Source organism: Musa acuminata, chromosome BXJ1-9, assembly GCF_036884655.1.
Source record: "Musa acuminata AAA Group cultivar baxijiao chromosome BXJ1-9, Cavendish_Baxijiao_AAA, whole genome shotgun sequence".
Lineage (NCBI taxonomy): Eukaryota > Viridiplantae > Streptophyta > Magnoliopsida > Zingiberales > Musaceae > Musa > Musa acuminata.
Window position 1 is genome coordinate 44,554,163 of NC_088335.1, and position 26,510 is coordinate 44,580,672.

Consider the following 26,510-nt stretch of genomic DNA (forward strand, 5'->3'; position numbering starts at 1 on the left):
AGTTGATAGCTTGAAGGATTGGAAAGTGGAGACAGCATCTAAAATATGCTTGGGAAGCCTATGAAGACACACACTCTCTTTTGTGGATTACATGGTTTTTATAGTTTCGTAGCATGATCTTAATATAATACATATGGAGTGAAATTTTCCTGCTTGGGAGAGTATATATCCATGTTTAGATAGATAATTTGTTTAGGCTAAATAAAGATAATTTAGTGAAGCAAGGAAACATCACAATCCGACGGTCAGGATTTCAAATTGGAGCGGGACCCGAGCGCGTTCGTTGATCATGATCGGCTCTCTACCCACATCACTGACCGTCCATTTCTGCATCGGTTCCGGCACGAACTTACCTGCTCCAGAAAGGTCGTGCCGTTTACGCGCGTGTACGAGGCGGCGGAACAACGGAACAACGAACCACAGAAGTAAGTCGGTTGATGCAGTGCACGAGTCGCGACTACTAATTCTTTCCCTTCCCGTGGCGAAGACGAGGAAGGAGAGAGGGTGGGGAAATCAGGATTCTTTCTCTTTCACGCTCCGCCTTCGTGTGCTTCTCTTCGTCGCAATCTCTCTCCATTCTTTAATTTGATCTCTGTTTCTGTCCATTTTTGTTCTAATGGACGGCAATCTCTGAGGGGCCGTGGCGAGCGGGCGCGGCGGTTCTCGGCCTAACTGCATGCGACCTCTATAAATCGTTTGACACCCTGCGGTCGAAATCCTTCTCTCGCCATCTTTCTCGTGCTCGCCTCCTCGTCCTCCTCCTCCTCTTCTTCATTCTCGCTCGGGAGGAGTAAAGGCAGCGTCTTGTTCTTCTTCGTTGTCTCCTTCTAATAAAAACGCACTTGTTTCCGGTATTCCTTTGTTTTATCACCCTCCTTTCTCTCGTATTGTTGTTTTTGAGGTTAATGGGATCGTTCTTGGATAGGCTGCAACGGTTCTTTTGAAATCTGCTTTGCGGTGCTTGAGTTTTGAGTTGGATTTCTAGGGATTTCGGTCCTGCGCTGTTATTATTTGCAATGATGTTAGTTTTGAAATCTGCTTCTTGTTTGATTTCTGTCTTAAATGATACCAATTTATCCTCCCCTCCGCGCCACCCCTCCCTCTCCGGAGTACATGGCAACATTGGCACTTTTTTTGTTCCTTGCATTAGTTGTTCTATTTGGGGAGGATTTTAATTGAATTAGCTTATTCGATGAGGTTTTCAATTAATTTCCTTTTGATCTTGGTGTATGCCTTCTGTTGATGAATGTTTTCTTCTGTTGCATACGTATCACACATTGGTTCATTCTTTTACATGGTAGACGGCCAAAATGATCGGATCGCTTCTCAGTAGAGCGTTGTTGTAAGCAATTCTGCCCCGAGGTTGCTTGTTTGATTGTGGCAAACTAGAAGGTAAGTCTTGGTTTGCTGCATTGTTATTGCAGAATGGTCTTCGGCTATGTTTACCCGGCTTACGAGTGCTACAAAACCGTGGAACTGAACAAGCCAGAGATTGAGCAGCTGCGATTCTGGTGTCAGTATTGGTCGGTCCTGTGCTTCTTCATTGAATGGCTTTGATGCAATATGTTGCACAAAAGATCATCACTTGCTTCTTGATTCCCTTTTGCAGGATTTTAGTTGCATCACTAACAGTTCTTGAGAGGGTTGGGGATACCTTTATTGCATGGTAAAGAACAATATATATTTTTGCTGATGACACACAATAATTGGTTCTGCAGAAGTTTAATGGATTCTTCTTTTCCTGCTCTAATTGCTCTCCTATATATGTTTTGTGAAGGTTGCCAATGTACAGTGAAGCAAAATTAGCGTTCTACATATATCTGTGGTATGCCAGAACAAAGGTGTCGTGTTTCTCCCCAAATTTCTATTAGCTGATAAATTTCATCATCATTTTCTTGTATCCCTAGCGATTTGAATTGTTGCAGGGAACAACATATGTCTATGAAAATTTCTTTCGACCATATATTGCAAAGTATGAAACTGAGATTGATCGTAATTTGCTTGAGTTGAGAAAAAGGGTTGGGGATGTGATGGTACGGTTTTGGCAGAAGGCAGCTAGCTATGGCCAGACAAGGTTCTTTGAATTTTTACAGTATGTTGCTTCACAGTCACAGGCACCAAGAGAACAGGGTGTTCAGGTATTGTTTGTTCAATATGATCTTTATTGGTTATCATAATTTCTTTCTGAAACATTTTTGGTTTATGAGTAGTTTTGACACTGTATTTTCTGAGCCTTTTTTTTAGTGACGACCATTTGGTGTAATCAGGACTTATCCCATTGCCTTTGATTTTAGTGATAGCACTGTAAGTTTCTAATAAATACCCATATGTGAAGCTTAACCCTATGCTTCCCATGGATCTGAAAGTTGTATTACTCTGGCCATCAAAATTTTGCTTCACATTTTGGTTGATGGTTTAGGCTTGCAATTGTCACTGGTTGTGTCAGATTTACAATATGTTGATCTTTTGCTTGCCATTTCTGTTGATATCTCTTATTCCTAGCCTATTGAACTTGTGATCATAAGTTGGTTGCATAAGCATGAAAAGATTGTCTATAGTGAGAAAGGTTGGTATGCCTTAAAATGCCACAAATGCCAAGGTTACCTGCTTCTCTCTTGTGTGTTTAAGTTTTAACTTGACTTCCTTTCATGTTTCCTTTGCTTGCATCAGATGGTGTCAAAATCAAATGGTGTTCATATTTCATAATTGCTTGAATCAAGCATCGAAATCTGGAATAACATTAAGAACAGATAAAGAATGCTGAGTTAATTGAAGATTTGATTGTAGAAGAAGATTTTAAAGTCTGATATCCCTACTTGATGACCTAACGGAGCAGTTGCATTCAGTTTAACCTCATTTTTGGACACTGTCAAATGGTTTGCTTCATTGAGTCATCTGATCACTGATGAATAAGAATCGGTATTTATCATCAAATCATTGTCTTCAGGAGTTTTTAGAATGTATTTTCTAATTCAGGAGTCCAGATTGGCAGGATTACATGGCTCCTGACTGAAATATTGGTGGTTTTAGAGTGTAGCTTTTCTGAAACTGAGTTCCTAACCTTGTTGTCATAACCTTTGGATTCCAGAAGTCTGTGTAACAACAACCTAATTGACTTCAGCGTAGGTCATTGCACTTTAATGATCTCTAGAAGTTTGCTCCTCTTAACTGGAATGACTGTCTTGTATGATCTTTAAAGTTTTTTCCTAGAAAAAAAACAAGTTCCTATATTCTTTTTAATGTTATGTTGCATATGGCAATGCCAGCAAATCCAACAGCAATTGCAAGCACCCTCTGCATCATCAGTTGCTCAACAAAAACAATTGGACCTCTCTCAACAAACATCAACAGTGCTGTCGAGGCCTACATCATCCGGTGGTGTTCATCCAGCGGTCTCTCCTGCCCAGCCACAAGCACCAGTGCCCAATCTTGCAAGTAAGGAGCAAATGCAGGTCAAAATAATCGGTTCTCCGGCCAATGAAGACTCAGATAAGACATCTCAAGGGACTGTAATTGAAGATGTGATACGGATGGCACGCACAAAGTTGAGAAACCGAACTGCTGTCAGCTCCTCTAGCCGTTAGGAGAATAGTGAAGAAAAAAGCATTGCTGGATGATTTGTTTGATTGCTAATGTAGATTCAAATTCCCCTATATGTAAATAGAGTTCACTTTAATATGTAAAATACATACATACATCAACGGATATGATAATCGAGATAGAGCAGTTCGAACTCGTTGATTGTGATGCCAACACCAAAGAGTTCTCTATGGTCTTATTGAATTGTGGCGATTATGATGCCGCAAAGTAGATTTTTCGATTGTACAGAGGGGTGGCTAAGGTGTAATAAGTGATCATTGAGGTTGCATCTGTCTTTAGAATCTCGTATGTGTGACTGCTAAGCTTAGCTCGTTTGTGAGTTTTTTTATGCTTAATAAAATATAAATATTTTATTTTGCTTGTTATTGTGCTAGTAATACTCCTATTTTCAATAAAATATAAATATGCTAGTAATATTTTATACATGATTTCGTTATTGTGATGTACATATCTATTCTTTCATAATTTTAAAATAACATACTTGACCCTACAAAATCGATATATCATAAATATTCATTAATATTCATCATATATGTCACTCTTGTTAGAATTGACAAAGAAAAACTCTGTCTGATCATTAGTACTAGCTAATTTGATTTTAAAATATAAAAAATTATTGTTTCCTTTTTTTCCTTCACCACTAGGCTTTCTCTTTTGTATTCTATTTACCATCATATAATATTTTTAATTTTAAAAAATAAATATATATTTAATAATTACATCAAGTATTTGGAGAAAATAGAGGAGTTGAAGATAACATGTGTTATTTTTGGGTGTTTTAAGATATATTATGCTATAATTGTATATGTACAACTTTTCTAATTTTACATGAATATACTGAAATCTACCTTTTTGGGGCAAATATGAAATCGCTAATTCTATTATAAAATAACAAAATCAATATTATAAAAATAGTTTTATTAATAAAAATAAATTTTGTAACATTACCCTAAAATGGTGAATCTCATCCTTTCTTTTCCAATCATTGCATTCATCTCCTCTCACCTATATATATATATATATATATATATATATATATATATATATATATATATATATATATATATATATATATATATATATATATATATATATATATATATATATATATATATACACAAACAGAACCCCTCTCGCTCTCTCCCTCAGAGGATACATCAACGATGGCAGCAAGCAACGAGATCGCCCTCGAGTTGGCCCCCATCATCCGCGTCTACAAGGACGGCCGAATTGAGCGCTTAAACGCCGACGTGCACCTCCCTCCCTCCGTCGACACCGCCACCGGCGTCGCCTCCAAGGACGTCCCCATCGCCGCCGGCGTCACCGCCCGGCTCTACCTCCCAGCTGTCGCCGCGCCATCGAAGCTCCCCGTCTTAGTGTACTACCACGGCGGATGCTTCTGCATCGGCTCCGCCTTCTCCTCCATCTACCACGTCTTCCTCAACACCATCGTGTCCACGGCGAGCGTCATCGCCGTGTCCGTGGACTACCGGCTGGCACCGGAGCACCTCATCCCGGCGGCCTACGAGGACGCCTGGTGCGCGCTCCAGTGGGTGGCGTCCCACGCGGAGGGCGGCCCTGAGCCGTGGCTGGCCAAGGATCGGACGGACTTCACGCGTCTCTTTCTGGCCGGGGACAGCGCCGGGGCGAACATCGCGCACAATGTGGCGATGCGCGTGGCCGCGGAGGGGCTCGGCGTTGGCGGTGCGAGGGTGGAAGGCGCGGTGCTGCTGCACCCCTACTTCTGGGGGACGACGCGGCTGCCGTCCGAGGTGGGGCGCGTCGACCACCCGGTTATCCCGCCGCACACCGTGGACAGCATGTGGCAGCTGATAACCGGCGGGGCGGACAACGACGACCCGAGGTTAAACCCGTTGGCGGAGGGGGCGCCGAGCCTGGCGGGGCTGGGTTGCAGGCGGGTGATGGTGGCGGTGGCGGAGAAGGACACGCTGAGGGACAGGGGTAGGGCGTACTTCGAGGCTCTGAGGAAGAGCGGGTGGGGAGGGGAAGCGCAGCTGTGGGAGACGCAGGGAGAAGACCACGTCTTCTTCCTCTTCAAGCCAGGGTGCAATGAGGTGTCTCTCTTGGTGAAGAGATTGGTTAGCTTCCTGAAGGATTAACCATCCGTGGGTGAATCATAGATTTGTGGAGAGAAATAGAGAGAGGGAGAGGAATAAATGTGTCATAATAAGGGATAATAATGTCATCAATCTTGTATGAACCATTACTTCATGTTTATTATCTTAAGGAAATTGGAAATCATTTCAACTTCTTTTTTGAAGAGTCATACATATGAATGCCATATACCAACCTTTTTTGTGTGGTTACGAAGCTTTTTTTATTGAAAATTCACACAATATACAATAGTCAAAGAGAAATAATTCACGACAAAAAATTATAACTGATATATACAAATATAATAAACATAATGATGCCATTTTCAATACATCATTATTTTTAGCAATTTTAATACTGAAAATTTTATTGTTAAATTACTTTACCGAAACAATATGATATAGTTTGGGTTTTAGATAGAATAATCAAAATCTCACCGATTAAATCCAAAAAAGTCTATAAATGGACTTTAGCAACCTGCACACTTTATTTGGTCAGTCCTTGGACACGAATCCCTCCGGCTGTATCATATACATCTCCTCGAGATTGTCATTAAAGAGGTTTTTACATCAACCTGTCATATCTCATAATGCTAATAGTCAATAAAATTCAATTAGATTTTAACATGATTACGGGTAAAAATGTTTTGTCATAGTCAACACATTGCCTTTGACGATACCCCTTAGCTACTAACCATACTTTATAGGTAGAGACCTTTCCATCCACTCCGATCTTCCTCTTGAAGATCCAATGCAACCGATGGGTATAATACCCTCGGGTGCATCAACTAGGTTTCAAACATTGTTAAAGTACATGGAATCCATATAAGAATTCATGGCTTCTTGCCACTTCCTAGAGTATATACTTATAATAGCCTCCTCATAGATCTGAGGATCAATATCCTCAACATCCTCTCCTCTAATATGTCCCACATATCTCTCAGGAAGTTGGGATGCTCTGCTAGATATACATAAGTCGAAACTTATGTGCTAGGTACCTAAACAAACTTGGGCTATGGGGTGGTGCTTTAGCTAGGTTCTCTAACCTCACTCAATTCTATCATACTCCCATTATCTTCGTAAAAAATATGTCCATTCTCAAGGAACACCGCTCTCTTGGCTATAAAGACATTTTGGTCCTCGAGATAATAAAAATCAGCCCCAAATCTTAACAACCTTAAGATCGGATTTTTTTCCTTTCCATATCTCATATAGTGTTGACACTACCAATTTAGTTTGAACTCTATTCAGAAGGTAAATTACGATCACTAAGGTGTATCCCCAAAAACAAGATGAGTAGGTGAACGAAACTCATCACAGACCGCCTCATGTCTGATAGTGTACGATTCCTCATTTCGGATACTGAGTTGAGGTGTATAAGGAAGTGTCCATTGGAATAGAATATCATAGTCCTTGAGGAACTGAGTGAACTCTGTACTCAAGTATTTATCTCTTCGATTTGATTGAAGAGTCTTAATACTATTTCCAGTTAGTTCTCCACTTCCCTTCTACCACCATTGATCTCGATTCTCACTTTTTATTTTTTTTAAAAAAATTTCTTACGTATCTATTCTTTCATAATTTAAAAATGACATACTTGACCCTACAAAATCAATATAGCATAAATATTCATCATATATGCCACTCAAGTTTACAAAGAAAAACTCCGTCTAATCATTATTAATAGCTAATTTGATTTTAAAATATAAAAATATTATCTCCCTTTTTTTCCTTCACCACTAGGCTTTCTCCTTTATATTCTATTTCCCATCATATAATATTTTTAATTTTAAAAAATAAAATATATATTTAATAATTACGTCATGTATTTGAAGAAAATAGAGGAGTTGAAGATAACATGCGTTGTTTTTGTGTGTTTTAAGATATGTTATGCTATTATTGTATATGTACAACTTTTCTAGTTTTACATGAATATACTGAAATCTAAGTTTTTGGGTAAATATGAAATCGCTAATTCTATTATAAAATAACAAAATCAATATTCTAAAAATAATTTTATTAATAAAAATAAATTTATAAAAAATAAATAAATTTTGTAACATTCCCCTAAAATGGTGAATCTCATCCGTTCTTTTCCTATATATATCACAAACAGAACCCCTCTCGCTCTTCCCTCAGAGGATACATCAACGATGGCAGCAAGCAACGAGATCGCCCTCGAGTTGGTCCCCATCATCCGCATCTACAAGGACGGCCGCATTGAGCGCTTAGACGCCGACGTGCACCTCCCTCCTTCCGTCGACACCGCCACCGGCGTCGCCTCCAAGGACGTCCCCATCGCCGCCGGCGTCACCGCCCGGCTCTACCTCCCAGCTGTCGACTCGCCATCGAAGCTCCCCGTCTTCGTGTACTACCACGGCGGAGGCTTCTGCATCGGCTCCGCCTCCTCCTCCATCTACCACGTCTTCCTCAACACCATCGTGTCCACAGCCAGCGTCATCGCCGTGTCCGTGGACTACAGGCTGGCACCGGAGCACCTCATCCCGGCGGCCTACGAGGACGCCTGGTGCGCGCTCCGGTGGGTGGCGTCCCACGCGGAGGGTGGCCCCGAGCCGTGGCTGGCCAAGGATCGGACGGACTTCACGCGTCTCTTTCTGGCCGGGGACAGCGCCGGGGCGAACATCGCGCACAATGTGGCGATGCGCGTGGCCGCGGAGGGGCTCGGCGTTGGCGGTGCGAGGGTGGAAAGCATGGTGCTGCTGCACCCCTACTTCTGGGGGACGACGCGGCTGCCGTCCGAGGTGGGGCGCGTCGACCACCCGGTTATCCCGCCGCATACCGTGGACAGCATGTGGCAGCTGATAACCGGCGGGGCGGACAACGACGACCCGAGGTTAAACCCGTTGGCGGATGTGGCGCCGAGTCTGGCGGGGCTGGGTTGCAGGCGGGTGATGGTGGCGGTGGCGGAGAAGGACACGTTGAGGGACAGGGGGAGGGCGTACTTCGAGGCTCTGAGGAAGTGCGGGTGGGGAGGGGAAGCACAGCTGTGGGAGACGCAGGGAGAAGACCACGTCTTCTTCCTCTTCAAGCCAGGGTGCAATGAGGTGTCTCTCTTGGTGAAGAGATTGGTTAGCTTCCTGAAGGATTAACCATCCGTGGGTGAATCATAGATTTGTGGAGAGAAATAGAGAGAGGGAGAGGAATAAATGTGCCATAATAAGGGATAATAATGTCATCAATCTTGCATGAACCATTACTTCATGTTTATTATCTTAAGGAAATTGGAAATCATTTCAACTTCTTTTTTTGAAGAGTCATTCATATGATGCCATATACGAACCTTTTTTGTGTGGCATTACCAAGTTTTTTTTATTGGAAATTCACACAATATACAATAGTCAAAGAGAAAATATAATTCACAACCAAAAATTATAACTGATATATACACATATAATAAACATAATTACGCCATTTTCGATTCATTATTATTTTTAGTAATTTTAATACTGAATTTTTTATTATTAAATTACTTTACCAATATGAACAATATGATATGGTTTGGGTTTTGAGACGAAGTAACCGAAAACTCACTAATTGAATCCAAAAAAGTCCAACCCAACCTCACTATTCGAATCAATTCTATAGTCTTAGAGTATATTAATAGAAGATTGAATATGGAACAAATAGCGAAGAAAAAGTAAGCACTCTATGTGTGAGCGAAAGATTATATATATATATAGTATATATAGTATATAATTTAATAAACTTAAAATTTTAGATTGAATTGGTATAATCATGTTAAAATGATACTTAGAGCCATAGCTGATAAAACAAAAAAAAGTGAATTATAAAATGATACCGAATTAAAATATTCGGGTCGATATACTATTCATAATTAAAAAAAAATTAATTTTTAAGTTGAATTAGTGTGAGATCTTATGCCAATTTTATTTTATTTTATTTTATATTAAGCCAAATTAAATCTATTTGGAACACATCGAATCAAGTAAAGTTCAAATTGTCATGGTTATGCACAATTAGGAGGAAGGATGGTAGCAACACTAAAGGTGATTTCTCTCTCTTCATTTATTTTCTTTCTTTTTGTTTTTGCCCTTTTTGGATCCTCTATTTGTCATCTTTATGGCGAATATGACAACTAATAATCCACGTTGGTTTCTTCACTTGAAAGGATGTCCATCTTTGACCTAATGATGCTTTCCAATAAAGTTTGGAACACCAAGTATGACATCCAAAACCATGTTTTCACAAATCTTTTGCAACATTCTCAAGGAAGGTAAGAGAAAGATTTAAAAGTGTTGCAAAAACAATTTTGACACAAAACAGGCATTGTTGAACAAACATATAAGTACAAACATGTCATGACATGACAGTGGGTTGTCTTCTCATGCAAATGTGAATTGAGGACCTGATAAGCTGCCTCAGACTTGGTCTGTCAACACATCAATTTCTTGATGGAACATATGTGAAATGTACTTTAGTTATTAGAATTTTATACAAAGGTGGTCATGGAGGCCCCCTTGAATTGATGGATTGTTGACCAACATGGTCAATGAGTGCTGATAGATCTTAAAAGCTAGTCAAGTCAGTGCCAAATCATCCATGAGGATGACCAAATCTCTTCCTTTCAGACAAGAATTATCATTCTAGATTTATAGAGTGTTGATTGGTGTCCAGAAAAAAGATTTTTTTTTTATTATATGAATGATTAAATAGAAATAAAATTATATTAATATTTAAAAATAAGATATATTGACAGAAGTTTTGTGTATTATATACATAGAGTTGTAAGTAAATTAGGTGATTGAATAAAAAAAATCAGTCATAGTCAAAAAAATCCCTGATATGATCCAATCTAAAGATCCATTAATAAAAATGCTAGAACTATTGTTTTTGTGATGCTAGGATTAACAAAACATGCTATAAAAAAATATTTTCCAAACAAGAGAAAATTATTTAATTATTGATATATATATATGTGTAAGATATCACTAAATATTTATACTTTGTGATATTTATTATATATTTTGCAATGATATGTGGTAAAGGTGGGACTTGAGACAAATTTCTAAAATTATCAAAATAAGGGAAGTTTTGAAACAAGTGACTTGGTAGAATCTATGTTATATATCTCTACATCTTCACAAAACTTGATTATGAATTTGAAATATGCTACATATGCATAAATATAATCTTATATTTTTGTTTTTAATAGATATTTATTTTAAAAATAATAAAAATATCCTCAATCACTCATTGATGTTTTTCTCATCTCCCTTTCTATAAAAAATAGAATTGGAACTGAATTATCACTTTTGATTGATTAAAAAAATAAAATGTTTCACTAAGACTTGGATCTAAATCATTTAATTTTAAATATAAAGTATTAATCACTATATATATATATATATATATATATATATATATATATTACCTTTTACTTTTTTATCCGATTTAAAATCGAACCGGGGAACCTTGAACCGGAATCGAGTGATTTCGGTTAAATTTGGAATCACCGAGCCGTTGATCCGGTTCGATTCCCGTGATCAGGGCTACAAGTGGGTTCGCCCATCGTCTTTATTCGCTTTCCGCCGCCGCCCACCTCCTCTTCGGAACCACGATAAGCTCCTCTTCCTTCCGCCACTGCGTCCTGCCCCGAAGCGTGCCGGCTGCAGGTCGCCGCTTTCGGCCTCCAAGAACGCTCTGGCTACTGGCTCGAACCGCTACCACCGCGCTTCAACACAAACAGGAATTGGGACTGCACCGAATTGATCGACAGCGATGTTTGATACCTCAATTGAATAGGACTTTGGTACCTCTACGACACGCAAGAAGATAAGGGTTTAATCTCGTCTCTTCCTCTTTTCATTTGATCTTGGGTTTTGCGATCGAAACCACAGTTCAAAGTCGATGGGCACCGAATCCAAAGCCAAAGGGCCACCTAAAGTGGTGAAACTTGATAAGGCGCTGAAATTGGTAAGAAGCCTTTGATCTCACCTTAGTTTTCGGTAGATTACTCTTCTCGTTGTTTTTCTGTGTCCAGATGCTTAATTTCCCTGCAACTCTCTAACTAATTTGTAAATGTTAGTTTTTTGGTGGATAATCTATCATCATCTTCGATGAAATCTTTTGGAATGACTAATTGGAAGCATGCATCCAATTAAATGGCGGTGCCAAAAATTGGTATCTGCTTGGGAATAAAAAATTCGTGGCATGAGAAGCTATAGGACCTTTTGTTGGTGGGAACCTTCTAGGAAGGTCCTTCCATTTAGGTGCTCTTGAGCTTAAGTGAATAATGTTCCTGTAATCTTAAGCATTGCTTTGACTTAATTGAAATATAGAGTTGTCAGTCCCAAGTCCCAAATACTTCAGTGAAGCTATTGTAAAAGTCTAGGACTGCTTGTATGGAAATCTTTGATCCTGTTAAATGTCTAAAGCCTCATATAATAATCATTATGACAATCTTGTAATATGAACTAACCAAGTTTATGGACCTATAGATCGGGAAGGAAGAAGACAAGGAGGATTCTCTTCTTTAGGCAATTTCATAGAAAGAAGATGGTATTGGTCGTGCAAATTAAACAGGCCATAGTACAGGTTTCAGTTTTGCAAACATCATTCAAACCTAAAGATGGGAATCACCTGCTGTGAAGAAGAAACATAGCACATGATCTGGTTGGCTGAAGCAATGTGTATATAAAGAGTCATGAAAACGTATTTGACGGAATTTGGAAATAAGACAGGTTTAGATAAGTAAATGTTTTCCAAATGAAAGAGGAATAGTAGGTGTCTCAGCAGTTATGCAATGAAAAATTGTTAGGAAAATCAATCCATATTGTGGTTATGATTTACAAAGTAGAGTTCTTAGAATAGTAGGCCAAATTAATGAAAGAAGGTAACTTCTACTTTGGTGAGGCATTCTCTTTTCAATTTGATATCCATAAATCTTGAAGTTAGCAGCAGGATAGTCCGGTAGTAGCTAGCAACCAAGAAGACACTTCATTTCAGTGCATTATGGAAGAGCCATAGAGAATCCCTCTCAGGTAGCAAGCAAGTTTCAGCAATTAATATCTTCGACTTTGGGGCTTGAATGGGTGCAAATTAGTTTTCAGAAGCACCTGAAAAGGTACAGCCAATGATATTCCCATTCCATCACCATTCATGCTCGCTATAATTGAATCCCTTGCAACCATGAATCATGCACTTGTATCCTCTTATTTGTGTGGTGGTATGGACTTGCATTTGAACCGTACAGCTCATATCATCTTTGGACTCAATAGGAATAGTTGTTGGATGAATTGTAAAACCAGTATGGCTTGGAAATTGTTATAAAACACAATATGCATTAGAAACCATAATGTTGCATTGAACAATTTCAATATCATGTTCTAATGAAAGCATGGTTTTCAGGCCGAAGCTTGGGTTAATAATATGAGCAGACCAGCGATTTATGAGCAGAGTGAAGTAGAATTTGAGGGTCGACCTTCGAGGTGTCCACTATGTTATATGCATACGAGAATATTTATTTTGGACAAGATATTCTTTGGGGCCTCAATATCTGGTTGATTAATGCTTGTGTAGGTTAGGTCTGGGAGCTAAAATCACACCAAAAATGAAAGCGGCAGTTTCAAGTGATCCAGTTGAACAGAAATTGCTTGGGAAGTTGAACTCAAAGAAGAAACTGTCTTCGGAAAATGTAGAGAAAGCTAGCCCAGTTAAAGAGAATTCACCAAGCGACGATGATGAAAATGAACCAGAGAGCAGAACAAGTGCTTTTGTGAAGAAGAGACCAATGCCTCCAGCAACATCTTTGCAGTCTTCCAAGAAGAGAAAATGACATTCTGTAATCTTTGTCAGGTTTAAATTGTGTAGATGAGGTGCGCTGCACTTGTTCTCAAATTATTTATCATTGTCCATGTTCTTACAAGGTTCCTTCACATTCTGAATGTTAGAACCTTTTCCCTTGATCAATCAAGTCCCATACCATCTACATTGTTTTACTTCATTTCCTTGATTTATGATACTGATATATCCACAGTATTTAGAAACTACTATGATCTTACAGGAGAGTTATATCTGTATTCAGTGTTTAAAATTGAGTGCTCAATCGACCATATGATGTGAAATCTTTGCAAGCATGAATTTGGCAGGGGGGCTTTTCTAAAGTAGCCATAATTTGCATGTGATATTATGAAGTGATCTTATTTCACTTCTGTGGGACTAAACATAAGATTGTTAGGAAGGTTGTAAATTTTTTATGCAAATTAAATACCGACAACTATGTCTAAAGTATTTAATTTACTATTAGATGGATGTTAAATGGAGGATTTAAATATTTGAAGGAATAAATATTATATCGTAATTTGAAGGGTAAATAATGATGTTTGCAAACTTTAAGGGCAATTTTCTTTAAAGAGTCTCTCTATTTCCACATAAAAGCTGGGGTTGCTTGTAGCATTATTTCCATACAGGAATCACATATGGTCTAACAAAAACCATAGACCATATTGACTACATGAAGATGCGAACAAATGAGGAAGATGTTATCCAAAATATTCTTAAGGAACCATGAAATGTTCACATTTCTCTTAGTAAAATTAACTAATTCAAGAGAATTGGATTTGATGCAAATGTTGGAGAGGCTTTCAAGGAAATGACATGGCTCATAAATCTGTCAATTTTGGGAGAATTATGAGCTTTTCATCTTTTTCGGCTTCTAATGACCCCCGAATAACTTAATTTATAAAGGCTTTTTATCTCCTTTCGAAAGTGATTGAGGGTTTAGAAAGTTGGAGTTATGCGATAAGAAAAATAAAAAAAATTATGGAAAAAAGTAAAATTAATTTTTTTTTCCAGAAATTTACTTAAAAAGAAAATTATTTAAAAAAATATTAATTTATTATTTTTAACATGGTGTAAGTTTGCATGTGAATGTAAACCCTCCAAGACGCAGCAGACCAATGAAGACCACAACGTCGGAAGGTAGCGGGAAGCCATCGATGGCCCACAGAAACGGTGGGGTTATTAGTCCTCTGGCGTAGACCAAAGGGAAACACACGCAACGACCCCGGTAGCCCACATGGGGTGTAGCGGCGAGCAAAAGATCGATTTTTTCTGAGCAGCGGTGGATTAGCACACCTGGATCAGATGTTTCCGTGACAGCAATTTTCTCGGGGAATAATTGTGCTGAGATTTGTTGCGTCTAGAAAACTCTGTCCTATCTTCTCTTAATCCATCGTTCACTGGTTGTCTTTGATCCATGATTCTCCTGCTGCTTCTGGCTTGGAGCGATCGCTGATTTCGTTCCCTTCAGCTGCTATTTCCATCCAATTTTTCTGTGTTCTGGAGTTCTTGTCTCTGTTTTAGGGTTTCTTTGATCCTCTTGGACTTCCATCTCCTCTAGTTTTCTTGGTTCGTTCTTTCATTCCTGTAACGAACACCAGATGATGGCATGCTTTGGTTACTTGAGGAAGAAGAAGAAGAGCTCATCACCAAAGAGGAACACGACACCAGGTGAGGCAGCAGCTTCTGTGCCCGCGTCGACCGGTAGTATCAGCCCTTGCAAGTCTGCGGTATCTGCGTCGCCGCGAAGAGGCATACCGGACTTGTACCAGGAGAAAGCTCACAACTTGCGCGTTTTTGAGCTGGATGAGCTGAATAGTGCCACTAATGAGTTCAACCGGATGCTCAAAATTGGGCAAGGTGGGTTTGGGAGCGTGTATAAGGGATTTATTAAACCTCCAGATGGAAAGGGGGAGAGGATGGCCGTGGCGATCAAGAAACTCAACCAGAAAGGATTGCAGGTACTGTTGTTATCTGACTGCCAATTTTGACCTTGAAGCGATTTACCGTTGTACGAAGAAAAGAGAAGCAATCTAGACTTCCTTTGGCTATATATAACTCGGGTTGTCAGTTATATCGAGTATTGTATGATTATGATGATGATTAATATCAAGAAAGATTCGTGCTTCACTAGATAAGTTTTATATTTGTGAAGGTGGAGATACATCTAATTTCTCTTCTTTTGGAAGTTGTCTTGGCTGACTCATCCCAGGTTTTGGTCTAATAGATAGTGTGGATTGTAGCGATTGGAGATACATCTAAACGGTAGGGACAGCATCTACTAGATTTTTCGGCAGTGGCTGTCAAAATTATTGCTTTAGTTGCATCTACTAAGACAGCTTGAGAGGTCCATGCCAAAACCTTTCTGGAAGGGCACATAACTGGCAATTCTTAAAACAATACATAGAATCGGTTGAGGAAATCCCAGGAACTTAAAGTTAATTTATGATAGAAAGGAGAAGAAAGTTCACCAATATGTATAATTAGCAGTTTTGGGTGGATATTACCACCTGATGATTTTCAAACAATGAAAATATTGCGATTGCATTATTTCTTTTAGTTGTCTGATATCATAATTGATGTGATCTGAGTTGGTAAACTATAGATTACATATTTTCTTTTAAATAATTTGATTAGTTGAACAATTGTAAGTTTTTATTTTAAATGACCGTGATATTGATATGCTAAACTCTATTTGCATGGAAAATGATGGATAATCTGTTGATTTGCTTAATATGAATTAATTCTTCATTGCGTATAGGGTTTTTAGTTTGTATCTGGTATCCTTGTCAGCATATTGTAAAAATACTTGCCTTGCCTACATCTATAGCCTATTATATATCTAATTCTGATATTCTTAAACATGAGACATAGTCAGACCGGCTTGTCTTGATATATATGTACTTGTCTTTGAGAACAGGCAGATGCCTTTTTTGTTTGATGAAAATTGCTTTATTCTTGACGTGCCAAATTAGTGCAGCCACGTCCTTTCAATTTCTCTGTTTCTTTGTATATCTGGTTTTACTGATATTCTTCCTTGAAATTTAGGGACACAAGCAATGGTTGACAGAAGTTCAATTTCTTGGGGTTGTTGACCACCCAAATCTTGTAAAACTTATTGGATATTGTTCTGTAGATGATGAAAGAGGAATCCACAGGCTATTGGTCTATGAGTTTATGCCTAACAAGACTTTGGAAGATCATTTATTCAACAGGTCTTATCCTGTACTTTCATGGAAGCGAAGGCTGCAGATATCTTTGGGTGCAGCTGAAGGATTAGCTTATCTACATAAAGGGTTCGAAGAAGTTCAGGTTTCTTCAAAGTGCCTTTAACCTTAGAAATGCTTTCCAGTTCTACGTTTTCTTCTGTAGGCAGTTTCTCATGTCCTGCACTGTGGCTATATAAATTTTGTCAACTCAGAACTACTACGATCATGCACATATATGATAAAACCAAAGTTGATCTCATATTTCCAGCTACAGCTGCAGATGATCTACAAACATGATTATCATCAGAAATTGATTGTTTTAAGATGTAGGGAAACAATCTTCTTTAATAGATATGAGAAATATCCAATTGGAATTCACATCAGTTTGGCATTTCACTGATGGGCAACTAATATGCTCATTATAAAAATAAAACTTTGGTGATGCTTTTATAAACATAAAAAGACCCTTGGAAAATGCATGACTCTGTTCTTTGATATTAAAGCTATCCAAATTTAGGATTATAACTTTCTCTAGAAAGGATTGATAATGAAGGCAAAGTCCTATTGGCCTAATGTTCTTAATATATGATTTTGTTGTTAAATACCTTTCTCTTAGATATGTACTCCATGACTTTCTAATGCAACTTGTGTAAATGTGATTTAGATTTTTCCTACTCATAGGTTTTGACTATCACGAAATTCGCAGGTAATCTATCGAGATTTCAAAGCTTCCAATATATTGTTAGATAAGGAATTCAAACCAAAATTGTCAGACTTTGGCCTAGCACGGGAGGGACCCACAGCAGGACGCACTCATGTAACTACAGCGGTATGTTTCTGTGTGTTGTTACTGAACCAGTAGTCTTTATGATCTACTTACTTTAAGGTTCAAATTGATTGAAAATATATATACCCTGGCTTGGTACCTCATTCTTGTTACAAAATATAAGATGTTAATTCTTAATTGAAAATGGAAACTGAAAAAGGTTTCTTAAGCTTTATTATGGTGCATTCATTCTTGGCCATCAGAGTGTCATCACTGTCAAAACAAGGCCCCACTTCAGTCATCATATAGCTGACCAAGCTTCTGTTTTACCCGGCTGAGTAAAATGTCATGTATTCATTTTCACTTTAGTTTCAAAATGTAAATGCCAGTCTTTAATCAACGGTTTTAAAGCTAATGCTGGCCATCTATTCATTATGATTCTTAGCCATCAGAGCATCATAACAAAACGAGAGTCTGCATTAGTCATCATAAAGCTGGCCAAGAATACATTTTGGCCAGCCAAGCCAAGGATGGAATTGCCTTGCACATGGGATCTCCTTCTCTGCCGCCTATATGGTTGGGTGATTTCGGAAAGGCTTGTCATGTTACATCACCACTCCATGCAAGGATGCATTATGTTGTCTTATTGCAGCTGATTTAAGAGATTGACTAGCTTTTGTCAAAGTTTTGTTAGTCAACAAGACCTGCTCCTACTTGGTATAGGATTGAGTCTTGACTGATCCAACTTAAATTTACTCTTTTGGATTAGACCTGAATCTAATTCAGTTCGATGATACCAAACAAGACGCTCAATCAGCCCAGGACTCATTTGAATATGCTGGGATTTTAGCTGGTTCTGTATATGAAGAAAGCTGTTCCACTGTTCCATGAGGTAGTAAATACTAGCAACCCCTATGTCAAACTAATGCGACCACCATGATCACATCTCAATCACTGCTCAAATACAAGACAAGTAGTAATCTGGTTATTTTCTCCTTGATCCATGTATGAGCTATGGCCTGGGAGGGTCTGGCTAGGTTGTGGTGGTAAAGGATGGCAATATCTAACTTAAAGACTACTTGGATGATGACTTCATCTTCGAGATGCCGCCCAAGTTTTGATTCAGACTTGGATGTGGCATTAATCATCACATAAGTTTCAAGAACATTTAGAGAATCTTTTGATATCGACCAATTTTGGTACATGTACTTAATAATATTCCTATACTTCTTTTTGATTGGCCATTCGTATTGATGATGAAACCAATTGCGGTCAATTTGCAGCAAATAATTCTTTGATGCAATTAGCAGTATTTCGATAATCCTTTTTTGATACTTAATATTCTGGATATCTCATCTTCTGTGAATTTGGAGACAACGTGATGAAAATCAAGCATACTCCATAAAAGTGTCTGTCTCTTCTTATAATTGATCTATTAGTCCTGTGAACTTCATATGTATTACAAAGAGAACTTTATACATATAACAGATTAAGGTTTCAAATCTTAATCATAATGATTGGTACATACTGGTATTTACTAATCTGACAGAGTATTAGTCTCAAAACATATAACTCGATGACTGTACAATACAGTCATTCTTTTTTAATTATTTTATTCAATATTACTAGATAGTACAAAATTTTACACAACCTAGGAAACCGTTATCTACTGGTCTGGAAGGTTATTAAGGCTGGTACCAGATCAAGATTTAGATCCTTGTAACTGACAATTTCTAAAATTTGGTTACAAATTTTTATCCTCATTCTCGTATTCCTTTGCAATCTATTTTAGATTCTAATACCTTTCCAACTTTGAGCAGCTTAATCATAATAGTAATTTTTAGTAATCTCTTTTTGTTACTCATGTTATTTACTGTGATTGATCAGGTTGTTGGAACTCATGGATATGCTGCTCCAGAGTACATTGAGACAGGGCATCTAACAATTAAGAGTGATGTGTGGAGCTTTGGGGTCGTAATGTATGAAATCCTCACTGGTAGGCGCTCGTTAGAGGTAAATCGTCCAAAGAGTGAACAGAGGCTACTGGATTGGGTGAGACAATTTCCTCCGGATACTAGGAAATTCAGCATGATTATGGATCCGAGACTGAGAAATGAGTATCCTTTGGAGGCTGCATGCGAAATAGCCAAGCTGGCCAACAGCTGCGTCACCAAGAACGCCAAAGCTCGCCCCTCAATGAGTGAAGTTGTAGAGACACTGAGAAGAGCCACACAGATAACAGCCAAAGGAAGTTGACACCTACTATAACAGTAGCTGATCCAGTATCATCAGATAGATGACACTTAACAAAACTGGGGGACAGCATACATATGTTTTCTGAGTGAATGCTTTTGACGATGTGGAGTATATACAATTTCACGACAAGCTTTAGGCTGCTAGCAGATTTGTGAGGTGCCTTCTTGGTGTAATGTGCATAAACATTTTATCGTTGTAGTTTGAAAACATCAGATTGCTTCACTGATAAGAAGCTTCATCAGACATCTGTTATTCTTCTTGGTTTGTTTTTAACTGTGATTTGAATCACCAACCTACTTGGGAGATTTGTTATTGTTTCCAATTTCTTTCTTCTTTGATCCTGTTCTAAATCTAAAACTAGGAAACAAGACAGGAAAACAAAAAGATTCCTAATTCTTGCACCCGAACATGCAGAAATTGAGTAAGATAATGAAGCCTAATTGTCCTTAGTTTTGATCACATTTACTTTACAGGTTGTGATGTGGTAATAATCAATGCTGTGATCTGTTCATGGCATATTATGTTGATTATCATGTCCTATTTGTTTTTGCATTCCACAGAAGTAATTATGCTGCACTTGTTATCATAAAATGTATACACAAACATAGAAATTGCAAGTCTTCCCTAAATCTGCACATTTGTTACCTTCCCTCACAAATTGGACTCGGAAAAAACCTAATTCCTTGCCTTCAACTAATCCTCCATAACCTGCAGAAAGGTTTTCTTTATGAATTTACCAATTTCCAGATAAAGCACTTCTTGCTCTTCACACCTATCAGTTTCTCCCCTGGGTTCTTGACCACCACCACCACAACAATTTTGGCTCCTTCCCTCTCTCTTGGTTGGTCTTCGTTGGATTCTCTTGGATTAGGTCTATGCTTGAAACCATATCACACATAAAGATGACAAGGGTGCCATTATTATTATGCATGCAATCAAAGGAACGTGGATTTCATTTTAATATATAATAACTAATATAATATTTAATTCTCTTCGACTAAGTGTCAAAGAACCTCGTCGTTTTTGCATGAACGGAGTCTGTAGCCCCTCTGCATTGCTGCAATTACTCTCCATTATTCCTCTTTTAATCGGTCTCTCTACCTGATTGAGTGATGGCGACTTCGGTGCCACGGATCTTTGCTGGCTTGACCGGGAGAGATGAATGCGATGACGTAAGTCAACAATCAGTTCGACGTGATAGTTGCCTTTTATAAGACGAGTCGTAATATCTAACGTACCTGAGATCCTACCCTTTTGTTTGGGCACAATAATCATACGGTGGAAAGAGAGCTACGTCGGAGTAGTACGCTTCATCATGAAGGTAAACTTCTAGGTAGCTTTGTTTGGTGCACACATCTTGACACTTCGGCCTTTTGGAGCGTCATCATCATCGTGATCCGGTAGTCGGTGCGTTACGTCCCGTCGATCTGGTCAACGTGTATCGAGTGCGGTTCACCTATTCTCATCAGGCTTCTCGCGCCACATGGCGCGGTTGGGGTCGATAGGACAAGTGGGACCCGTAAAAATGACGAGTAATCTTACGCCGTGCGATTGGGCAATTGCGAACGCTGCCATGTCTCACGCAGATGATCCTGTCCCGCTGTTTTATATCAAGGGGGCGCCGATCGCATCGAAAAGGCAGGGTTGGGGAATCAGGGAAGTGGAGAGAGGGAAGTGAGCGGAGATGGGCATCAGATTTGTGGCGGCGATGACGATGATAGTGGTGGCGGCGGCGGCGACGGGATCGGCGGCGCAGTCGACGCCGGAGTGCGCGTCGAAGCTGGTGGGCTGTGCGCAATACTTGAACTCGACGACGCCGCCGGATACGTGCTGCGGGCCGCTGAAGCAGGAGGCGAAGGACGACCTGCCCTGCCTCTGCGCCCTCTTCAACAACACCGCTGTCCTCAAGGCCTTCAATGTCAACATCACCCAGGCCCTACAGATGGCCAAGCGCTGCGGCGTCAACGCTGACCAGAGCGCCTGCGCCACTGTCACAGCCTCACCCAGCGGTACTGCTATGCCCGCCTCCCCCCCTCCTTTTCCAATTTTGCTTTATCAGAACCTGGGTGGATTACTATAATCCGCCGCCCCTGCCGGTCGCCCAATCTGACCCTCGGGAGGGTTTCGGCTGGTGATGCTTCGGTACCCATCGATTGGTATATCGAATAGATGAAATGCTCGCGGAAAAGGGATTTTTTTACTAACATTTACGGATTTTTCGTTATTTTTCAATGAAAAGATCATATTTTTATTTTTTCCTTTTTTAAATATATCCTGTTATGAGATAGGCTAACTTTGTTTTGACTTACTTTCTGTTTGATTTGCAGCTACACCTCCGTCGTCCTCTACGAACAACACTAGTAAGACATCAATATTTATTTATTTATTGTTAATAAATTCAAACGATATGAATTGTCAAAAATAATTTATTCATTTAGTATGGTTGGGTATACTTTGCTCCTAGAGAGTTCTGGTGTTCAAGGTAGACAATTTCTTGTTGACTTTGCAAACTGCAAAATAGTTTATTTTAGGCATCAGTTTGGGAAACTTGTCTACATATTTCATGATAATGACACGTAAAATAAAAAGATATCTTGTAATGCTTAAAGCACTCTGGTTACCCATTTTTACTTTGCGAAAGAAATGTGTAACGATTATATGCTTAATTAGGCGGCCAACACTGCAGTTGTTTGGATAATATTCTGTGTAAAATATATGAATCTGAAGGATTATTTTTTGAAACAATTCAAATATAATAGCAATATTTGGATTCAGGAAGATTTGTTGCAGCCTACCTCATTGCTTTTTTTTGCAGTGATTGAAAATAAGTAGCCCTTTTAGGACAATATGTCATCGGATTGATGAATTAAAATTGTCGGTTTCTTTCCTCAAGTTATTTAGTGTCAGTTTGGAACAAACATGTGGAGTACGTCACTGGGCAGAATGATTATCACAAGATACGACATGATTATTATTATTTTTATCTCAGCTACTTGAGGAAAGTATGAAAAAGATCATGTAAATGTTTTGAACTCAACAACAATTCACCTTGTTAGTGCCATCTCTGGTACCAACCAAACATTTGGCCACTCATTCTTGGTCAATTCTTTATATATTTCTGATCCTTTGGTTTCTTGCTACTTTATCATCGCTTGTTTCTTAGTTCAGCATTATCAGCATCATCAGTTTGTGGTGGACTCTCTTCCATTTTAATTGCAAGATGAACAAACCTGTTCACTCATCCTTCTTGTTATTAGTTGGCATTGATCCTCTGTCAAGTGTTTCAATGCATGTAGCCCGACATCTTTGCCATGGAGATTCTTGCCTTTCCAACTAGACAGTTCTATATAAGGATGTGATATATTTGACCCACCACTTTTCAATTATTTTAGCAATAAGTAGTCCCTTATACTGAACATTCTGACCAATATTATGCTTTGTTTTGTACAAAGAGATTCTTTCTACCACCCTTTGTCAAACAGAATGTCAAAAGCACTTGCCACGTTGATGTGGCCAAATGTCCTCTTCAACACCATTGAAGCCCTTTGATGCACACCATGTCAAACACTTACCATGTTGTTCAACAAAATGTGTTCCTTGTAGAAAATTTAGACTATTTATGTAGCAGGTTTTTTAGAAACTCTTTCTCTACAATTATATTTATACATATAGATGTATATAACATATTACATATAAGCATGTGTGCATGTTCACACATGTTCATGAGGATAACATAAAAGACATGCATTTACATAACAGCACTTTGACGTGCAAATCAGGAAAACAATACATATTTTACAAAGATGTCGCGCGAAGATGCAAAGATGTCACATGAAGATGCACTTAAATATCAAATCAAGATATACTTTTTATTTTTTACCTTCATGATATATATCAGTAGTGGACTTTCATTAATGTATAATCTTGTTCTTCTTTTAGCCTGACCATATTCTCTTGGTCAGACCATTTCAGATTCACTAAATTTCTAATTTTGGATTCTCCTGGAAAATAGTGCTAGATGCATTTCATTTCTCACCATCAGTTGTAGCCGCAATCTAGCAGGGGCCATCGCTTTATGTCTGAGCTCAATTCCATTTTAAGACCTAAACTGAACCTAACCCAAAAGTTCAACTCCTTTCTCGATTGCTTTGTCTCTCTACACTGGGCATGTTACTATTGGAATTGCCCTCATTGTTTCTTCTCTTCAGTTTTATGTTCAATCTTTCTTCTCTCTTTGATCCTCTTCCTTGTAGATACCATTATGAGTTACTTGTTACTGTTTGGCTTAAGTTGCAGAAAAATCTCTATCATTTCTACCTAGAAATCTGAGTGTTGTGCATACTGACCATTTTGTCTCTGGTTCCATCATGTCTTCTGAACTTACATTGTATTCTCCTATTATTTTCTATTTTATTTTTTAAATATTTTAATATTTGTCTTTGCTGGGTTATTGCCCAGTCCGGGTTCGATAGATAGATCACCTATTAGATGTCATGTAGGTTGTTGGATATCATATTGAACAGTGACTAATGATTTAAGTAATATTGTGACATATACTATGATTTAAGTGATTTTACTGGCATAGGTTTATAATAGTAAAAATTTAGGAAAACTGCTGTTTATAATTTTTATGAGCATATAAAAAATTGATAAATTGGAAGACTTCATTTTTAACAAACAGTTCTCTATTCTAAATTAGTAATCATGTTTCAAATAAAATTTAATTTTCTTGAAAAATATTGTAAGTAAACACATCATTGCATTTCAAAACTAAGATTGATGGGGAATAAAAATCATGACAAGTAAAATCCAATATCTTGATTGTTTATGCTCATTTGTGCTTTGAACAATTGCTTGACATTGATGTCAGGTTCTCCCGCAGGCAAAAGTGACAACTCTGCTCATGGGGTGGCTTCAATTGGATTGCCTGGTTTAGTGAGCTTACTGTTATGCTGGTGGTCACTCATTGCATAGGAGTGACCTTCGAGCAGCTAGAAAAATGATGATTGATGAGGGAACCAATTGCACGATCTGCAGAACCGTAATCTTTTATTTTTTAGTTTTTCAAGTTTGAATATTTTAGCTGAAGGGATGTGTGGGTTGTTCCTGTGCAGAACAATTAAGTACCTCGCGGTTAAATTGCATTTGTGGATTTTGAGCCAATATCATGTTTCTTATTTATGCCAATGTTCTGACTCACCTATTATCATGAATCTTAAGTATGCATTGTTAAATGCTTGCTTGCTTTTAACCAGTTTGTGATGCTTTTGTAATTTTTTTTCCCATTCTTTTAAAGAAAACAAGTCGTGTCACATATCAAAGAAATGTTTCATGCAACTCCATTTGATTATTTGGTGTTCAGCTTTTGGCCTATGAACATGTTTCACTAATCAACACATTGGTTATCTGAAAGTGATTGAAAGACTGGTTGCAGAAATGGAGTCGCAAGTCAGGATAGTCCAAAAGAAGGCTGTTTAGCTTCTCAATGTAATGCTGCCAGATCAGTTAAACATTGTTTTCAGCTTGATGTGTAGAATTGTTAAGTTGGTGTTGGTGTATGTTATTGTTTAGCTTCTCTCTAAGGGTAGTAGATTACCATGATGAATAAATAACCAACATATTTGGTATTATTATAACATTTTAATCCTAGTCTCATCTATATTTTATATGCATGATTAATATAAAATATTATTTTTTTTTAATTTTTTTACTCTTATCAATAAGAGTATAGATAATATTTAAAATAAAATATATTAATTTACTGAACAAAATGAAAGGTTCCTAGTGTGTGTATATATATATATATATATATTTATATTTGTATATAATTATAACCGAAGAGAAAAACATACACATATAATATATCCAAATGTATGTACTTATAAATATTCATAAGTCCTCGTTCATATATTTACTAGTATAAACTTGCACATGTTCACTTTCTTGTAAAATATAATTTATAGTAAATAATCATTCGATAAGCTTTTATAATTTTATTTAGGTGGATATATATCGTATTATATATATAATATTTTAAAATTATCGACATACCAAATTTATATAAAATTATCGCATACTAGATTTATATAATATTTCTTAGAAAATAGGGGATTCGGAGTACCTTAGATTTGGACACTCATAACTCTATGTATCAAATTAAAATCATAGAAGAGGTCTTAAAATTAGAAAAGATTTATATAAAATATATCTAAAAATTAAATATATATTTGAAGTCTAAGTTACTCAAAACATTTAAAAATATTAGTGTATAATCTATAAAATCGAAATCATAGATATAGTTTGGGAAGAGTTAGATTTTTCTTACTTCAACCTTATTTATAGCTAGGATTTCTTAACATTTACTAGAAAAACTGAAAGAATAACTGAAGAAGGAAAAAAAAAACGTTATCAAGTTGGTAAAGAGAATGAGGCTAAACAAGATAGAGGTATTTAAGAGGTTACCTTTAGGTCTAGGATTTAATCTAATTGGATATTATTTTTTTTACCTTTTACTAATATAATTATAAGGTTATAAAAACTTCAATTCAATCTAATTTGGTTTAATAATGATATATTTTTTATTTAAACTCATATTTCAATCTCACTTATGATTCTAACATTTTAAGTATAATATTTCTCTTTGATTTATTTTTTTATTACTGTATCTATGCCTAAGTAACTTACTATCCTTCATATACATAATATTTAAAACTTAAAATTTATTAAATTTTATATTCAAGTTCA

At 37.7% G+C, this 26,510-nt stretch overlaps 6 protein-coding genes across 8 annotated transcripts; all 6 read left to right on the forward strand.

The window, feature by feature from the left end:
- The first annotated feature begins 459 nt into the window (after nucleotides 1-459).
- Nucleotides 460-3,735, forward strand: LOC135593716 (putative HVA22-like protein g). The gene is made up of 7 exons (XM_065083954.1): nucleotides 460-851; nucleotides 1,302-1,342; nucleotides 1,425-1,523; nucleotides 1,610-1,666; nucleotides 1,778-1,841; nucleotides 1,926-2,138; nucleotides 3,267-3,735. Exons 2-7 carry the CDS (start codon nucleotides 1,311-1,313, stop codon nucleotides 3,582-3,584), a joined length of 783 nt encoding a protein of 260 aa, XP_064940026.1. The 5' UTR covers nucleotides 460-851; nucleotides 1,302-1,310; the 3' UTR covers nucleotides 3,585-3,735.
- Nucleotides 3,736-4,763: 1,028 nt separating this feature from the next.
- LOC103998991 (2-hydroxyisoflavanone dehydratase-like) lies at nucleotides 4,764-5,720 on the forward strand. Its single transcript, XM_009420618.3, has one exon. The coding sequence runs from the start codon at nucleotides 4,764-4,766 to the stop codon at nucleotides 5,718-5,720; it is 957 nt and encodes a 318-aa protein (XP_009418893.3).
- A 2,147-nt stretch (nucleotides 5,721-7,867) lies between these two features.
- On the forward strand, nucleotides 7,868-8,885 carry LOC103998992 (2-hydroxyisoflavanone dehydratase-like). Its single transcript, XM_009420619.3, has one exon. It carries the CDS (start codon nucleotides 7,868-7,870, stop codon nucleotides 8,822-8,824), a length of 957 nt encoding a protein of 318 aa, XP_009418894.3. The 3' UTR covers nucleotides 8,825-8,885.
- A 2,372-nt stretch (nucleotides 8,886-11,257) lies between these two features.
- LOC103998835 (uncharacterized) lies at nucleotides 11,258-13,698 on the forward strand. 2 transcript variants are annotated; one of them, XM_009420434.3, is made up of 4 exons: nucleotides 11,258-11,505; nucleotides 11,594-11,669; nucleotides 13,104-13,183; nucleotides 13,275-13,698. In XM_009420434.3, the coding sequence occupies exons 2-4, from the start codon at nucleotides 11,604-11,606 to the stop codon at nucleotides 13,528-13,530; spliced, it is 402 nt and encodes a 133-aa protein (XP_009418709.2). In that variant the 5' UTR covers nucleotides 11,258-11,505; nucleotides 11,594-11,603; the 3' UTR covers nucleotides 13,531-13,698. The 2 variants fall into 2 exon arrangements, with proteins under 2 accessions (XP_009418709.2, XP_009418708.2); XM_009420433.3 differs by having other exon boundaries at nucleotides 11,259-11,669.
- Nucleotides 13,699-14,756: 1,058 nt separating this feature from the next.
- Nucleotides 14,757-20,088, forward strand: LOC103998836 (probable serine/threonine-protein kinase PBL19). Its single transcript, XM_009420435.3, has 4 exons — nucleotides 14,757-15,496; nucleotides 16,584-16,847; nucleotides 17,451-17,573; nucleotides 19,398-20,088. The coding sequence occupies exons 1-4, from the start codon at nucleotides 15,137-15,139 to the stop codon at nucleotides 19,764-19,766; spliced, it is 1,116 nt and encodes a 371-aa protein (XP_009418710.2). The 5' UTR covers nucleotides 14,757-15,136; the 3' UTR covers nucleotides 19,767-20,088.
- Nucleotides 20,089-21,387: 1,299 nt separating this feature from the next.
- Nucleotides 21,388-25,000, forward strand: LOC135593717 (non-specific lipid transfer protein GPI-anchored 9-like). Of its 2 annotated transcripts, none has more exons than XM_065083955.1 (3): nucleotides 21,388-21,775; nucleotides 22,094-22,126; nucleotides 24,637-25,000. In XM_065083955.1, exons 1-3 carry the CDS (start codon nucleotides 21,451-21,453, stop codon nucleotides 24,738-24,740), a joined length of 462 nt encoding a protein of 153 aa, XP_064940027.1. In that variant the 5' UTR covers nucleotides 21,388-21,450; the 3' UTR covers nucleotides 24,741-25,000. The 2 variants fall into 2 exon arrangements, with proteins under 2 accessions (XP_064940027.1, XP_064940028.1); XM_065083956.1 differs by having other exon boundaries at nucleotides 24,649-25,000.
- The last annotated feature ends 1,510 nt before the right edge of the window (nucleotides 25,001-26,510 follow it).

What these genes read in the sequence shown, in the direction of transcription:
- LOC135593716 (XM_065083954.1), top strand. Translation starts at nt 1,311, where the DNA reads ATGATCGGATCGCTTCTCAGTAGAGCGTTGTT. An exon ending in CTTCTCAGTAGAGCGTTGTT is followed by an intron (nt 1,343 to 1,424) that starts GTAAGCAATTCT and finishes TTGTTATTGCAG; the next exon opens with AATGGTCTTCGGCTATGTTT. An exon ending in CAAGAGAACAGGGTGTTCAG is followed by an intron (nt 2,139 to 3,266) that starts GTATTGTTTGTT and finishes TGGCAATGCCAG; the next exon opens with CAAATCCAACAGCAATTGCA.
- LOC103998991 (XM_009420618.3), top strand. Translation starts at nt 4,764, where the DNA reads ATGGCAGCAAGCAACGAGATCGCCCTCGAGTTGGCCCCCATCATCCGC.
- LOC103998992 (XM_009420619.3), top strand. Translation starts at nt 7,868, where the DNA reads ATGGCAGCAAGCAACGAGATCGCCCTCGAGTTGGTCCCCATCATCCGC.
- LOC103998835 (XM_009420434.3), top strand. Translation starts at nt 11,604, where the DNA reads ATGGGCACCGAATCCAAAGCCAAAGGGCCACCTAAAGTGGTGAAACTT. An exon ending in TTGATAAGGCGCTGAAATTG is followed by an intron (nt 11,670 to 13,103) that starts GTAAGAAGCCTT and finishes CATGGTTTTCAG; the next exon opens with GCCGAAGCTTGGGTTAATAA. An exon ending in TTTGAGGGTCGACCTTCGAG is followed by an intron (nt 13,184 to 13,274) that starts GTGTCCACTATG and finishes ATGCTTGTGTAG; the next exon opens with GTTAGGTCTGGGAGCTAAAA.
- LOC103998836 (XM_009420435.3), top strand. Translation starts at nt 15,137, where the DNA reads ATGATGGCATGCTTTGGTTACTTGAGGAAGAAGAAGAAGAGCTCATCA. An exon ending in AAGGGTTCGAAGAAGTTCAG is followed by an intron (nt 16,848 to 17,450) that starts GTTTCTTCAAAG and finishes CGAAATTCGCAG; the next exon opens with GTAATCTATCGAGATTTCAA. An exon ending in GCACTCATGTAACTACAGCG is followed by an intron (nt 17,574 to 19,397) that starts GTATGTTTCTGT and finishes GTGATTGATCAG; the next exon opens with GTTGTTGGAACTCATGGATA.
- LOC135593717 (XM_065083955.1), top strand. Translation starts at nt 21,451, where the DNA reads ATGGGCATCAGATTTGTGGCGGCGATGACGATGATAGTGGTGGCGGCG. An exon ending in TGTCACAGCCTCACCCAGCG is followed by an intron (nt 21,776 to 22,093) that starts GTACTGCTATGC and finishes TTTGATTTGCAG; the next exon opens with CTACACCTCCGTCGTCCTCT. An exon ending in GTCCTCTACGAACAACACTA is followed by an intron (nt 22,127 to 24,636) that starts GTAAGACATCAA and finishes CATTGATGTCAG; the next exon opens with GTTCTCCCGCAGGCAAAAGT.